Raw genomic sequence first — 14,412 nt, forward strand, 5'->3', positions numbered from 1 at the left:
ATTTATCTATCTTTAACTATTTATTATGTAGTTATCCTTCCTATCTATTCATTTATTTATTTGCCTTTTCTTCATATCCTGATCACTTAGCATAGCGCCTAGAACATGCCAGGTGCATTGCTTATTGCCTTGATTTGAAATAACCTGCTTGGCCTTTTCCCTTCTTCCTTCCAAAAGCCATACAGTAAACTCTCAACAAATTCCAGTCTAACAAATATTTATCGATTAACAGCTGTGTGCTGAGTACTCTCACAGGCTTTTGGGGGGAGGGTCGAGAATGCAAGGTTCAAATGGCATGTGGCTCTTAACCTTGTGAAATTTAGAATCTAGGAGGAGAGGGAGAAAGTAGTCAGAACTATGTTAGAAAAATGATGTATTTAGCTCTGGGAATGATAGGATGAGGCAGGGAAGCCAGTAAGGTGACTTTTTGTAGTTAATAACTTAAAACAGGATGCTCACCTTGGGGGTGGAAAAATGGGACCCTTAATTAATAAGGAGAAAATGAGTCTCCAAAAATAGTTAACTGCCTAAAACAGGAAGGAAAAGAATAATAATACGTTCTATTCTTGAGTCTTCTGTATTCTCATGTATAAGATCAGAGTACTGGATTAGATGAGGTGCTCTTAACCTTTTTGTCTATGTCTCATAGATCTCATTAACATTGTGCAATCCTTCTCTGAATAATGTTTTTAAATGCATAAAATGAAAATAGAGAATTACAAAGAAAACAATTTCAGTGAAATAATTATTCAAATTTTAATAAAAAGTTTATGGCTTCAAGATGCAAAAACCCTGGACTTAGGTGATTTCTAGAATCCCTGTTGCTCTGTCAGTCTTGAGATTCTAGGTTTGGTGATTTGGATAAAATGTTATGTCTTTGGCCTGGGTTTAGGAACAATTTTGAATAGGGGCAAGGGAAGAGGTGGTTATGGGAGCACATGGATCTCTATAAGCAATGGAAAATAAATACCTGTCAAGACATATTTGCACTATGTCTGATCATAGGCTCTCTTCTGTTTAGCAGGTTCAGGGTCACATGCCTCCGCTCATGATCCCAATTTTTCCACACGACCAGCGGACACTGGCAGCAGCTGCTGCTGCCCAACAGGGATTCCTCTTCCCCTCTGGAATACCGTACAAACCAGGTAAGCAGAGGGGTCTGCAGCTACTTCCGAAATGCTATTAGAAGAACCCAGTTGTTTGGTTTTGTTGTTGTTGTTGTTGTTTTTGTTGTTTGTTTGTTTTGTTTTGTTTTTTTGCTTGGGAAGTTCAGACTACATTGAAGCATTTGTTTATAAGAGATGGGTGAAAATGAATAGGATACTCAAAAGTTTAGCTGCAAGTTATGTTAAGACTATAAGGAAATGCTGGGCAAATTGGGCATGGAAAACCATCTGTTTTACTCAAAAAATAAAACTTGGCTTCCCAGTCGTCCTATTTTTAGTATTGTCCTCTGGTAAAAATCTTTGGGACTTTCATGTGAAACACGGTGGTATGCCATTTGGGAGGAAAACTAGTAGATGTCTTCAGGTATGCCCCTTATCTCTATAGCCAGTAATTGCCTATAACAGAATATCCTTCTTTTTCTGAGAGCTTTGATATCCGAGAAGAGAAAGGTCACATGCAATAGAAGATGTTATCCCTCCCTGCTTGTTGTCTTCTTTTTGATGAAAACAACAACAAAAAACAAACAAACCCAGAAACTAGTGTAATTTACTGGCTTGCCACTAATAGGTAACATTTAGACTCCTTTTTAAATAATAAAGCATCCAGGAGCTCCTCCTCATTCATTGCCAAGTCTTGAAACAGGTCACATAACCTTGCAGTAAAATATGTTTTGAGATGATTTAGCAAATGTTATGATTTCTTTCTTTATTCCTCTGAGTTTACTGGACTCCTGGGGAATTCAATTAGGGCCATAATGGTTTGAAGCTACTTTCAGAGCCTCCTTGTAAACAGGGCTTTAAATGTTTAAAGATCTGTTGCCAAAGGAATCCACCGTAAGAAGATAGTTAAGTAAATAAAAGTCAACCTTATTTTCATTTGTGCATTCTTTGTAAGTGACCTCAGCCCAGAAGCAGTGACCTTGTTCTGCTCATTAATAATTTTTTGTGTCAAGTTATTTTTTTTTTCATATATTACCCATCAAATCTGAGTGTAGCAGTTTCTTTGGACTTAAATCATGGAGTTTACAAAGTAAGCAAAGACATCAGGTTTTATCTTTCTTACTTCGTTCCTTTCTTTGTTCCTTCCTTCCTTCTTTCCCTTTTTCTCTCTTTTTCTCTCTTTCCTTCCTCCTTTTCTCCTTCCTTTCCTCTCTCCTTTTCTCCCTCTTTTCCTCCCTCTTTTTCTCCCTCCCTCCCTTCCTTCCTCCATTCCTTCTTTCCTTCCTTCCTTCCGAAAGACTTCAAAGTAGCTTTTTAAAAAAAAGTCGGCCAAAGGAACCCAGGGGATTTTTATCTCTTTAACTGTTGATGGGGGTTGGTTCATTGTCTTTGATTACTGTTCTACATTTAGTAGAGAAATCTTGCCTTTGAGGGAAAGCATAGAATGTTTGATAAAACCCAAAAGATTACAGAGATGGAAAAATAAAGGAACTTGTCATCTCAGAAGATTGAAAATAATCTTCCAAAGTTCATTCTTAGGTTTCTGGCTTGAATGAAATTCAGGCTGGGAATGAGTCAGAGTCCTGTGGCCTGATAAATCCTGGGGAATAGAAGAAAATAAGATGGGTATCCTTTGATTTTCTGACCTATCTCCCCATTGAATGGGTGCCAGTCATAAGAATGACATATATATTCTTCTGGTGAGAATAAAATTCAGTGAAAATGTGCCCTAAATTCTCTTTTGACAAGTGGAGAAGATACTTTTTAATGTTAGGATTGAACCAATCATTAATCATGACCTTGCCTATGGGTAAAATGATCTGGGTCTGAGTTATCACCCTTATGCTTATCCCAGGACTAATAACTTTTAAGCTGGGAAGGGACACTTAGGTTGAAACATCAAAAAAGTTAGTCTAGATTTTTTGTCATTGTTGTTAAATAAAATAAAATAAATAAAAAATGGCTCACAAAAGACTACCTTTTAACAGATAATTGGTTTCAATTTGTCAAAAGAAATAGCAGTCATATCACTCATTGTAGATCTTTAAATTGGCAAAATACATATTGATAAAGACATCAGTACTCTGAATACTTCTTTATGATACATTGTAATTCTGATTTGTAGAGAAAGCATACAAATTATGCTATGTAAAATTTAGGCATAAAAATATAAAAAAGGACAGCAACATCTTTTATATGTAGGCATGCAGAAGGTCAATGGCAGAAGGAGGGAATTATTTCTTAGAAGAGTGGACTGAAGAAAAAGATTCTAATATGAGGAAGGGATCAAAAGAGATCTTTTTGCAAGTCTCTTGAAATGCATGTGAAATGGAAACTAAATCATTAAGAAATAATATTTTAGAAACCACAAAACAGACATTCATTTAAATTTCCCCTTAAACTCCCTGCAGTAAGTGTCATCAAAAGCTTCATTAGCCTTTTTCATTGAGATATAAATGGCTGTCTCTTAGAGAAAACCTCATTTTGTGCTTCTTCCAGCTTATGGGATCCAAGGGTTGGGGGATCATCTTTTAGCCATAGCTGTAGAAATCATTATCTTTTTTTTCCCCAATGAAAAAGGGCTATATCAGAGTAATGTATAACTTGGACATTTGTTCTTTCTGAAGTGGAAAGAAAGGGATCCATGGGAACTTCCTTCCAAATACTCTGGTTTTTCTATCATTTAAACATTAATCTGAATGGGATGGAGACTCATATATCATTATAGTACAATGCTATATAGTTAGCTATAATGCAATGCAATGCAATGTAATACAACAAAACAGTATAATACAAAGAATATTTATAAAGTACCTACTATTTGCCAAATACTATACTTAGGCTGTTCCCTTTTTGGAACTCACAGCTTCATGTAAGGAAAGAAAATAAAAACAGCTAGCCGTAAAACACAAGGTTACATGTTCAGTGTGGGAAACTTGTCTAACTGTGGTAGACTAATGGGAATATAGTAAGACCATTTTGGAAATCTTCAGAGAATTGATTTCTTTGGCTTTAGCTATAATATTTTTAAAGGATTTATTTCTTCAATCAGGTAGCAAGGAGTAGTATGAAGGTACATGGCACACGAATAGAGTATAGGACACAAGTACAAGAAATTACATAGGATCATAGAATAATAGATTGAGGATTAAAAAAGGGCAACCCATCACACTCTTGGAGAGCTCAAATTGTTATGTTAAGACATTTTTCTTTACATTAATCCTAAATTTACCCCTTGGAAACCTCTAAAGGTGATTCTTGGTTTTGCCCTCCAAGGCCAAATAGAAGAGGCTCTTTCTCATGTAACAGTCTTTCAGATTCTTCATGAAATCAATATCATGTCCCCAATAAGCCTAAGCATCCCCATTTCCTTTAATAAATTTGTTATATGTCTTGCTCTTGAATCTTTTTGTCATCATGATGTTCTCCTCTGAACACTCCAGAAATGTGTTCCTAAACCCATTCTGGGCTCCTAAAATGTGCCCAGAACTGAAAATGATACTCCAGAAGTGATTATACCAAGAACAGATTAATATCAAGATTAAGATAACTTTTTTTTTGGCCTGATAAGAGGCAGGATGGGTCTTATATGTTTTGAGTTTGTTTGTTTTGGTAAGAATGATAAATGCTATTTCTGTAACCTTCTGGTCCATGCTGCTGGGCACCTTTTCTCAAGGCAAAATCAAACTGACAATGCCATGCCCACAAAGTGCAAGAGGGAGCAGCAATTTTCTTGTTAACTTGAAAATGTGCAGCCATTGATTTCCTAGCAGAATGTGTGTGACATGGTGTGTCTGAGTTTGTCAGTGTCAAACAAATAGAATCTTGATCATGATTAAGACATTACATTAAAAGAGAGGAGACATTAGCCTGTGATGGCACATTGCCTTTCTGTTAGGTGGCCAGGGAACTTACAAATATTTTGAGTTTAATATAAAGTGGGACTTCCTAACAATTGGAGTTATTTTGTTTTCAAGAGGCAGTGGGTTTTCTATTACTGGGGGTCTTCCATCAGAGACTTGATGGCTGCTTATTAAAAATGCTATAGAGCTAATTACTACTCAGATCATGACTGATCCAGAACACTGATGAGGTTTTGTCCAGCTCTCACATTCAGTGAGTCTATATTGTAGTCCTCATTGTCCTAGTTCAGTATTCAGCGAGGGAGCTGAGAGTATCTACTCTTATTTTTTCACTTTTCCAAGTGGACAGCTTATTTCACTTTCTAAGAGTAAAGTTAGAAGAGACTTCGAAAGTCACCTAGTATAATCCTTTCATTTGACAAAGGAAATTGAAACACAGAGAATGGAAAAGGTTTGCATTAAGTTCAAACAGCAAATCAGTGGTGAGTCAAGAATCCATTCATAGAATCACAGAACTGAAGGTGTCTCAGAGGCCTTTTAGTTCTAATTGTATATGAACAAGAATCCCTTCCTTCTTTGCCCCATTCCCAAATATCTCTGACAGGTAATTATCTAGTCTTCTCTTGAATACCTCAAATCAGAGAAAACTACTATTTCAGAAGCAGCACATTCAATTTTTTTGATAGCTCTAATGAATATTTTCTTCCTTTACATTAAATCAGCATCTTCTTTTCTGCAACTATTGCTCCGAGTCCTGCCCTAAAAAGCAAAAAAGAACACTTCTAATTCATCTTCTACATTTCCATCCTTCAGACTTTAAAGAAAACTATACTGAGCCCTCTTATTTTTATTTTCCCCAAATTGGGCATCCTTAGTTCCTTTAACAAGTCTGTATATAGCATGATCTTGAGTATCATCATTGTCATCATCATCATGATCTTCTTCCTTTGGACATAGTTCAGTACATCAAAGTTTGTCCTAACAAGGCTCTCTGAACCAAACATAATATTTCTGAAGCTGACAAACACCAGGTCCAGTAGGATGATCATGTCTTCACTTTAGATACTGTAGCTCTCTACATAGTTTTAAGATCTCATTAAATTTTTTGGCTGCCATGATTCACTGTTGACTCATATCAAACTTATAGTACCCCAAAAGCCGCAGATCTTTTCTAGCCATTCATGCATAGAATTTGAACTCTTTGCCTCCCCATGCCTTTCCCATCTTGCTTTTAGAGTGGATTTTTTGAACCCAAGCATAGAACTTTTACTTTTTTTTTTCATTTAATTTTTCCTTATTAGATACAAAGTACATGCAAGTCTCTGCAAATCGTATAGTGCTATATCAGTGGCCAATTGTTATGCTTATTCCAAGAATAAGGCTCTTGCCTTTGCTGAAGCACTGAGTGCCTTCATATATGAATATGGATCACATATGAGTCACACATGAGTCAGGACCTGCAGTAGAAGAGCCCCCAGTAGTACTTTTCCAAGTTCTTTGTTTTCTCTATTCTTCCCATTTACTTTTATAAATGTTTCCAAACAGGCAGAGTCCCTACAGTGGTAATCTCAGTGGGGCAGAAGAGAGAAAGAATGAACCAACTCCTTTGTATTTCAGGGGGGAAAGATAAAGCTTTAGTTAAACTGAAGCGAATGGACTAAATTTTACCACTGAGGACTTTGGGAACTTTATTCCATGAGTCAGACACAAGTCTGACATTGAACAGAAGTAGAGAAAAGTATTGTTGCAAAAGGTTGACAGCTTTGATACATTTAGGAAGTTCTAGCGTCTCAGTACAATTCCTTTGCTCTTTTATATGGGGTTTACTGAGCCTAGCTTCTTTGCAGTTTCTACAAAAAATTAGGAACTCATTTGCTTCTCTTCCAGGGCATGCTTCTCTCTCTGAAATGCCCCAATTCTGATAGAATGCCTACAAGTTTTAAAATTAGGTGCAGCTTTCCATGAGTTTTAAATACCATTAAAAAATTAAAAAATCTTTCTGATAGCCTCGAGATATTAACAGATAATGGCCAGAGCTGGGAGGCTCTGGAGGTCAGGTTACAAAATGGACATCATTGTGCTTATTGGATTTCAGAGGCATTTTTCTTCCACCTCTGGTAGCAAAGGCCAGATTACACCGGAACCTCAAGCTAACCTGTTCCAACATGCTTCTTGTCTTTTGTACATATTTAAAAAGAATGGGTCCTCACGCAAGCATTTCAAATCCAGAAACAAATTTGAAAAAAATTGCTACAACATGTTGACTGATTTCTTGCCAAGTCAGCTAGTGAGAGCTTTCTTGATCGACTCTTATACTGAGAAAATTAGAGGGGAAAGCATGTACCTTCTGTAATTAAAAATTTAAACCTCCTTACACCCTCAGTGCTCACTTTCTTTAAAAAAAAAACTAACTCCTCTCTCTCTCTCTCTCTCTCTCTCTCTCTCTCTCTCTCTCTCTCTCTCTCGCTCTCTCTCGCTCTCTCTCCCCCTCTCCCTCTCTTCTCACCCTCATCCTTCTTTTCTGTCTTTCCTTTCTTTCTCCTTCCCTCTTTTCTCCTCCTTCCTTCTTTCTCTCCTCCTTCCTTCACCCCCCCATATTTTATTCCTTTTTCCATTTCTGCCTATCTTTTTATCTCTCCTCCATCCCGCTTTGCTTTTCTTCTTCCTCCTTTTTTGCCTCTCTCCAGGTTTGCCTATATCCCTCCTACAGTTCTCTCCCTTGCTCCCTCCCTCCTCCTATCTCCTGTCTCCCTCTATGCTAGCAGTGTACTCTGTTAACTCAGGTGTATTAACTTTTCCTTTTTTGTATTGATACAATAGCATGGCCCTGGGAAATGACCTTCTACAGATTACATTCAGATGCATAGATTCAACCCAGAAGAAAGGTTAAAAGACATTTTTAAAAATGATGCTTGTCAATAGTAGAAGGAAAGCTATTTGTAGCCAGCAGGTGAGCTGGAGAATACTGCAGGGTGTGGCAGAGATACTAATAAATTAAATGCCAAGCCCAAAACTATAACACACACACACACACACACACACACACACACACACACCAAGGGGGGAAGCCCCCCCACCCCTAAACCCTACCATGTAGCTATTTTCAACCATAGAAGCATGACAGCTATGAGAAAGGAGTGCCGTGGGGAATTCTTTTAGAGTTTGATTTTTTAAAAAATATGTTTGACATGGAAAATGTTTTAGTACAAATACGGCAACTGGTATTAAACTTACCAAGGGGGGGGGGGAGAGGGAGGAATTGCAGTGCAGTGTGGAGCAAGGATGAATAATGCATGATATTTAAAGAAAGCACAGCCCGAATGTTCCGGGAGCCGTCCATGCTGATAGTTTGAATGGCGATTTTTTTTTTTTCCTATTTAAAGCATCATTAATTCAGCATCTTTGTGATGTTTTTTAACCTGGTAAAATATTGACCAAAGAAACATGATTTAACTTAGATTAGCGTATTCTTTCTTCAAATAATTTAGCTTAAATATTAAGGAGATCAGTGGAATTATTTAAGCATCAAGCAACAATCATTTACTATAAAAATAATTTGATCTTGTTATCTGTTTAAAGAAAAAAAAAGCACACCGCCCCCACATAACAGTGAGAGCTAAAATCAACCTCATGGAAGGGGGAAAAGCAAGATCCGATATTTTGAACATTGCTCCATAGGAGACCGGCACAATATAGTGTTAGTGAGTGCATTGTCGCTTAGCTCCATATGCAATCAGAAGCCAATTGTTACTGGACTGTGTACAAGCACACACTGTGCTCAATGGTCTGATGAGGTATTATGGATATGATGCAAAGAGACCGTGTGGATTAGAAGCTCACAATTTGTTAAAAAGTGAAAGCAACTTAACATTTCCATTGGGTCAGCTGAATAGCTCTTCATGTGGCAAGCAGAATGAACCAGATCTTAGGATTCAGGGAATCCAGGAAGGGTTCAGGTATAGAAATTTAAATGGACATTCTAACCTTTGAATGGCCCTTGATACATTCCTTGGGATCCTTCCACATTCCATCTTCATTATTGCATTCTGCATTCAATGTGAAAAAGTTCATGCAAAACAGCTTGATTATTATAAATGTCAAAAATGTGCAGAGGAACAGCCTATTAAAATGTAGCCTAGAGACAGTACATAACACTGACTTTAAATAAGGAGCTAGAGCCAAAGTGATACTCCATTAAATCACTGTTATTGGGTAATTTCTCCATCAGTGTATTAATTTTTGTTTACAGGTCCCCCTGCCCCCAGTAAAGTCCTTCCTAGTATTTCTCATATCTTCAGGCCACCAAATGTGGCTGGTAGCCCTGGGAGGCAGAAGTCCCTAAAGTCATTCCCTTTTGAAGATTGTTCATAGAGTAGGATGACTAATCTACTGAGATTTAGCATTAATATTTGTCCATGCCTTATACTTACTCATAGCCTCATGATGGGATCAAAGACTTAATAGCTAAAAGGGCACTTAGAAGTCACTAAGTCCAACCCTTTTGTTTTACAAAGGAGAAAACTGAGAGCTAGAGAGGTTAAGTTATTTGCCCAAGATCACACAGCAAGTCTAAAAGCAAGGATTTGAGCCTGGGGCCTCAGGCACTGAGGTCGGCATACATCCTGCTGTACCACACATATCCTCTGTCAGATTGCCTCATTTCTGGGCAAAATATGGTCTGATTTTATCAAATTATTGTTGGATTATATTGTAAAGTACGAGGGTGTTTATGATTCTGTGCCAGGGATTAATATCAAATAACTGAACAGGATTGCTTTGCCACAGGACTATGTGATCTAAGGCATTTGACATTCCTATGATCTTCCTCATAGCAAAGTGCTCAATAGTTAGTTTTATTTTAATATTAAAAATTGTCTTAGGAGTTAGTATTGTGAACAGTGTGAATGTAGATTTGTAAAGTAAGACTTAAAAGAAGCTTTTCTGATCTCTTCTCTCTCTACCTTGTTGTTAATACTATCCTTTTAATATTCTTTTATATTTACTTTGTATTTATTTTTGGTGTGCTATTTGTCTACTTATGAGAGATAATATGGTATATGGATAGCAGATAGCCTTGGGGTCAGAAAACACTGGGTGAAAATCCTGCCTCTTACATACACTGGCTTTATAATCTTGGGGCAAGTCATAATCTCCCCTGGGCCTCTGGGCCAATTCTCTTAAATTATACAGCAGCTGCCATTATGAATTTCTTACCAGGGAACTGCCTCCAGTGATGAAATTATAGATCCATCTTATCTCCTTATCTGTATGTGTTATTTTTATTTGACTAGAATTTAAGCTCTTTGAGGACAGGAACTATGGGGGGGGGATTATATACTCAAATTCATAATACAAAAACTGGCATAGAATGGAGAAAAGGGAAGAGAAAATGCATCTATGATTTCATCAGGCAAGGGAGTGGGCTTCCTGACGACAAGATTCCTGCCAGTGTACATCACAAATATCTCTGTAACCTTACAGAATTGTCTGAAGGACAGTTTGCTTAGAGCAGTGGTCCTCAAAGTGTAGTCCCAAGAATTGTTGGGATCTCTGAAACCCTTTCAGAGGGTCTACAAATTTAAAATCATTTTTTTTATTTCTAATATAGTAAATAACTATAAATATGACCCATGAACAAAAATTCTTCGAATAGATCCTCGATAGTTTTTTTTTTAACAATATGAAGATACTGAGAACAAAAGTTTGAGAACCTTAGAGGGACTTGTTTAAAGGACGCATGGCCAGTATGGCCACAAGTAGGACTTGAATCTGCCAGGTCCTTCTTGTCTCCATGGCCAACTTTGTCTGTTTCATCATACTGAAAAATATTTGCTGAATGAACGAGCAAGTCTACTAGAGTATACAATAGGGAGATCTTACCAATAAGATTTATTTCTTTTGGGGTATCTAATTAGTTTTTTAAGTATGATATTATTCTCCATTCTGTTAGCAATATCATGTAATGTTGGGGAAGCCACTTTCCCTTTTCAGCTCTCAATATCTTCATTTGTAAAATGAGGGAGCAGGTTTCTTAGAGATAGTCTCTTAGCCTTTATTTCAGTGCCAACATTCTATGAATTTCTTTAATCTTCATGGTCCTTTACCACCCAGGGAGGGCCTGAAAAATAAGACTTTCCAGAAAGCTGGTGGCTGAGATTGTGTAGTTCAGCCCTCTCTATTGGATGAAGATGATTTCCCTGTCTCCCTCTGTCTCTGTCTTTCTGTCTCTCTGTGTGTTCATCTATCTTTCTGTCTGTTTCTCTTCCTTGTTCTCTGTGGATCTCTTCCTGTCTCCCTCTGTCTCTGTCTCTATCTCTTTATGTGTTCATCTGTCTTACTGTCTTATGTTTCTCTTTTTCTTTTTCTCTGTGGATCTCTCCCTGTCTCCCTCTGTCTCTGTCTCTCTGTGTTTTCATCTGTCTTTCTGTCTGTTTCTCTTTTTCTTTTTCTCTGTGGATCTCTCCCTGTCTCCCTCTGTCTCTGTCTCTCTGTCTCTCTGTGTGTTCATCTGCTTTCTGTATATTTCTCTTTTTCTTTTTCTCTGTGGATCTCTCCCTGGCTCCCTCTGTCTCTGTCTCTCTATCTCTTTATATGTTCATCTGTCTTACTGTCTTATATTTCTCTTTTTCTTTTTCTCTGTGGATCTCTCCCTGGCTCCCTCTATCTGTCTCTCTGTGTGTTCATCTGTCTTTCTGTATATTTCTCTTTTTCTTTTTCTCTGTGGATCTCTCCCTGTCTCTCTCTGTCTCTGTCTCTATGTCTCTCTGTGTGTTCATCTGTCTTTCTGTATATTTCTCTTTTTCTTTTTCTCTGTGGATCTCTCCCTGTCCCCCTCTGTCTCTGTCTCTCTGTCTCTCTGTGTGTTCATCTGTCTTTCTGTATATTTCTCTTTTTCTTTTTCTCTGTGGATCTCTCCCTGTCTCCCTCTGTCTCTGTCTGCCTTCCTGTTCACAGCCCCAACTTAGGAGCACTTGAGAAGCTCCCCATTTCATCTTCTTTCTTGAGCGCTAATGCCTTGTTTTGCCTCCTGAGCCAGGATGTTTCCCTAAGCCATTTGCAGCTCTAATAGAAAAAGCCTGTACACATCCTTGGTGCACTGCATGTCGAGTTGGCTTCAAGATATTTTTGTACTCCTCAAAAATGATGTATTACATGATTTGTAATGGAGAGAACATGCTTGAATTGCACATTTAATTTTTTTTTCTCTTTCCCATCACATTTATGCATTGCCAGTTTGCCTACTAGCAATTTCACTCAGGGAAAGTTCCAAGGTAACACTACAAGTCTGTGCCCAACACAGCCTTTTGTCTCTGCAGATGTTTGGGCTTAAAGCAGTACTGTAGAGCCCAAGCAACATGAAGACCCTGTTTGTACTTGTCTGCTATGATTCTCTGCTCATTGTCTAAACCTGTATGCATTGTTCTCTCCGACAGGTGATAACTACCCCGTACAGTTCATTCCATCAACAATGGCAGCTGCTGCTGCTTCTGGACTGAGCCCTTTACAGCTCCAGGTATGTGCCAAAACAAAAAAAAATGTGGGCCACCAGCCAATACTTTAGTGGAAAACTGCTAACCAGCTGTATGCTAAATAATGGCCTGAATGTTAAATAATTTTTTAAGCATAGCCCAGAAGGATTAACACCTTATGTACTTACCATAAGACAAATAGGAATGCCGACTGCCAACTTCAGTATTTTAAAAGGGGGAAAATGACATGATGACTTAGTCTTATGTATTACAGAACATTTGAGTCAATAGTTGCTAATGAATATGTGCCCAGTTGTCTTTAGATATGTTGAGTATAATCTCCCCTGAATTTCTTTCTTTCTTTTTTATTAATCAAAATTGCTTCTTCCCCAAGTGGGTTTTTTCACACTCCTCCTCACAGCATCCAAGCAGTATTTTGGGTGTTTTGTGACTTTTTGCCCCTTATAGAGGGAAGGATGGGCTCTTTCTTCCTCGTGGCTTCATAATTGACCAACCCAAGAACTTTAAGAAGACTCTGTCTGCAATTGTGTAATCTCTCTTAACCTTTCCAGTATTGGGATCAGAGGTAGGGTCTCTGGTCTTAGCCCACTAGTTGCCTTCATTCATGAAATTATTCAGGGTGAGAATGATGTAAACATTAAGCAAATAACCATCAGGTCCTATCTTTGCCACTCACTTCCCTGGGTGACTTTTAGTAAGTCCCCTTTCCTTTCAGTTGCTCCATTTGTAAAATGAGAGGGTAGCCTCAATAATATCTAAATGCTTTCTAAAAATAGTTTTTCATTGGGAGATAAGTCTTTACAAGTAAAAACACAAATATGATTGTCAAAAATATCTCTCAAGTATTTAGAATTAGAAATGCTAGAAAATGTTGGATAATGAACATGTGAAGAGTATGAGGAATAAATAATCCATTAAAATAGCATATTCATTTTAAAATTTCAAGATGTTTAAGGTTCTTAAAGCAATCTAAGGATTTGTATTTTACTAATTATTATATATTATATATTATACTATATATACTATATACTAAATATTATATATTACTATATACTATTACTAATGTTATTAGCTCCCTTACATATTTCTGTTCTCTGCCTACTTATTTCAACCTCCAAAACAAACAATTTCATAATAACAATAAAATCACTTTGTATTTCATTTTTGTGTGGCCAAGTCAGGGATGGGGCACTTTCTAAAAGCTCTGCCTCCAATAACTGTCTCAATCTTGCTCCTGGGTCTCTGTTCATAGGGGACAACTCTTGCTTTCTTGTCTCCTCCCTTCTCCACTTCCCCAAGGGGACAACTCTTGCTTTCTTGTCTCCTCCCTTCTCTACTTCCCCAAGTCAGTTTTGCTAATCAACCACTTCCTGTAGTCTTTGAAAATAGAGAGGAAGGAATCCAGAAGCCAATAATAATAATGCGTAATGCTAAGATCGTTGGGGTATAACTTTTGGACTTTAAGTCAGGATGATTTGATTTCAGACCCTGCCTTTGACAGTTACTAGCTTTGTGATCTTGGGCAAGTCAAATATCTCTCATGGATGTGCTGGTGGAGAGAATTCCCCATCTAGACAAAGTCATTTCTCCTTCTCATTTCTCATTCAAATGTACCTGTCTGCCCAAAGCAAAAACATAAGCCCAAAGCCTTGATTTAGCATTTTTCTAGGAGAAAAGAGGTCTCAGTCTGTCCCTCGTTGGTGTGGTTGTTGCCCCCAAGTTGAGAAATGTCTGGTTTCATGACTCAGGTTCTGACAGAGTGTTTGTTTGTTTTTTTTTGCTGGCTACGCTACTAAACAGAAAGGGCATGCCTCCCACCCACAAATTAGCCCAAGACTAAAGGGCCTAAGTGAACGTTATGGCAGGAATTTGGATACCTTTGAACATGGTGGTGGCCAGTCTTACAACCACAAAAAGATTGAGGTATGAATGCTTCCGTTGATGCTTCTGTGG

General features: G+C 37.8%; 1 protein-coding gene across 14 annotated transcripts in view; it reads left to right on the forward strand.

The window, feature by feature from the left end:
• The window catches only part of SOX6 (SRY-box transcription factor 6), a 538,119-nt gene that overhangs the window by 402,356 nt on the left and 121,351 nt on the right, over positions 1–14,412 (forward strand). For 6 of the 14 annotated variants that reach the window (XM_051967575.1, XM_051967573.1, XM_051967571.1 and 3 more), the window contains 3 exons: positions 1,022–1,145; positions 12,403–12,482; positions 14,260–14,382. In XM_051967575.1, the coding sequence (XP_051823535.1) occupies positions 1,022–1,145; positions 12,403–12,482; positions 14,260–14,382 (327 nt within the window). The remainder of the gene's footprint in view (positions 1–1,021; positions 1,146–12,402; positions 12,483–14,259; positions 14,383–14,412) is intronic. The other 8 variants (XM_051967581.1, XM_051967579.1, XM_051967585.1 and 5 more) reach the window with 3 other exon arrangements.

This window comes from Antechinus flavipes, chromosome 6 (genome assembly GCF_016432865.1).
Source record: "Antechinus flavipes isolate AdamAnt ecotype Samford, QLD, Australia chromosome 6, AdamAnt_v2, whole genome shotgun sequence".
NCBI classification, from domain to species: Eukaryota; Metazoa; Chordata; class Mammalia; order Dasyuromorphia; family Dasyuridae; genus Antechinus; species Antechinus flavipes.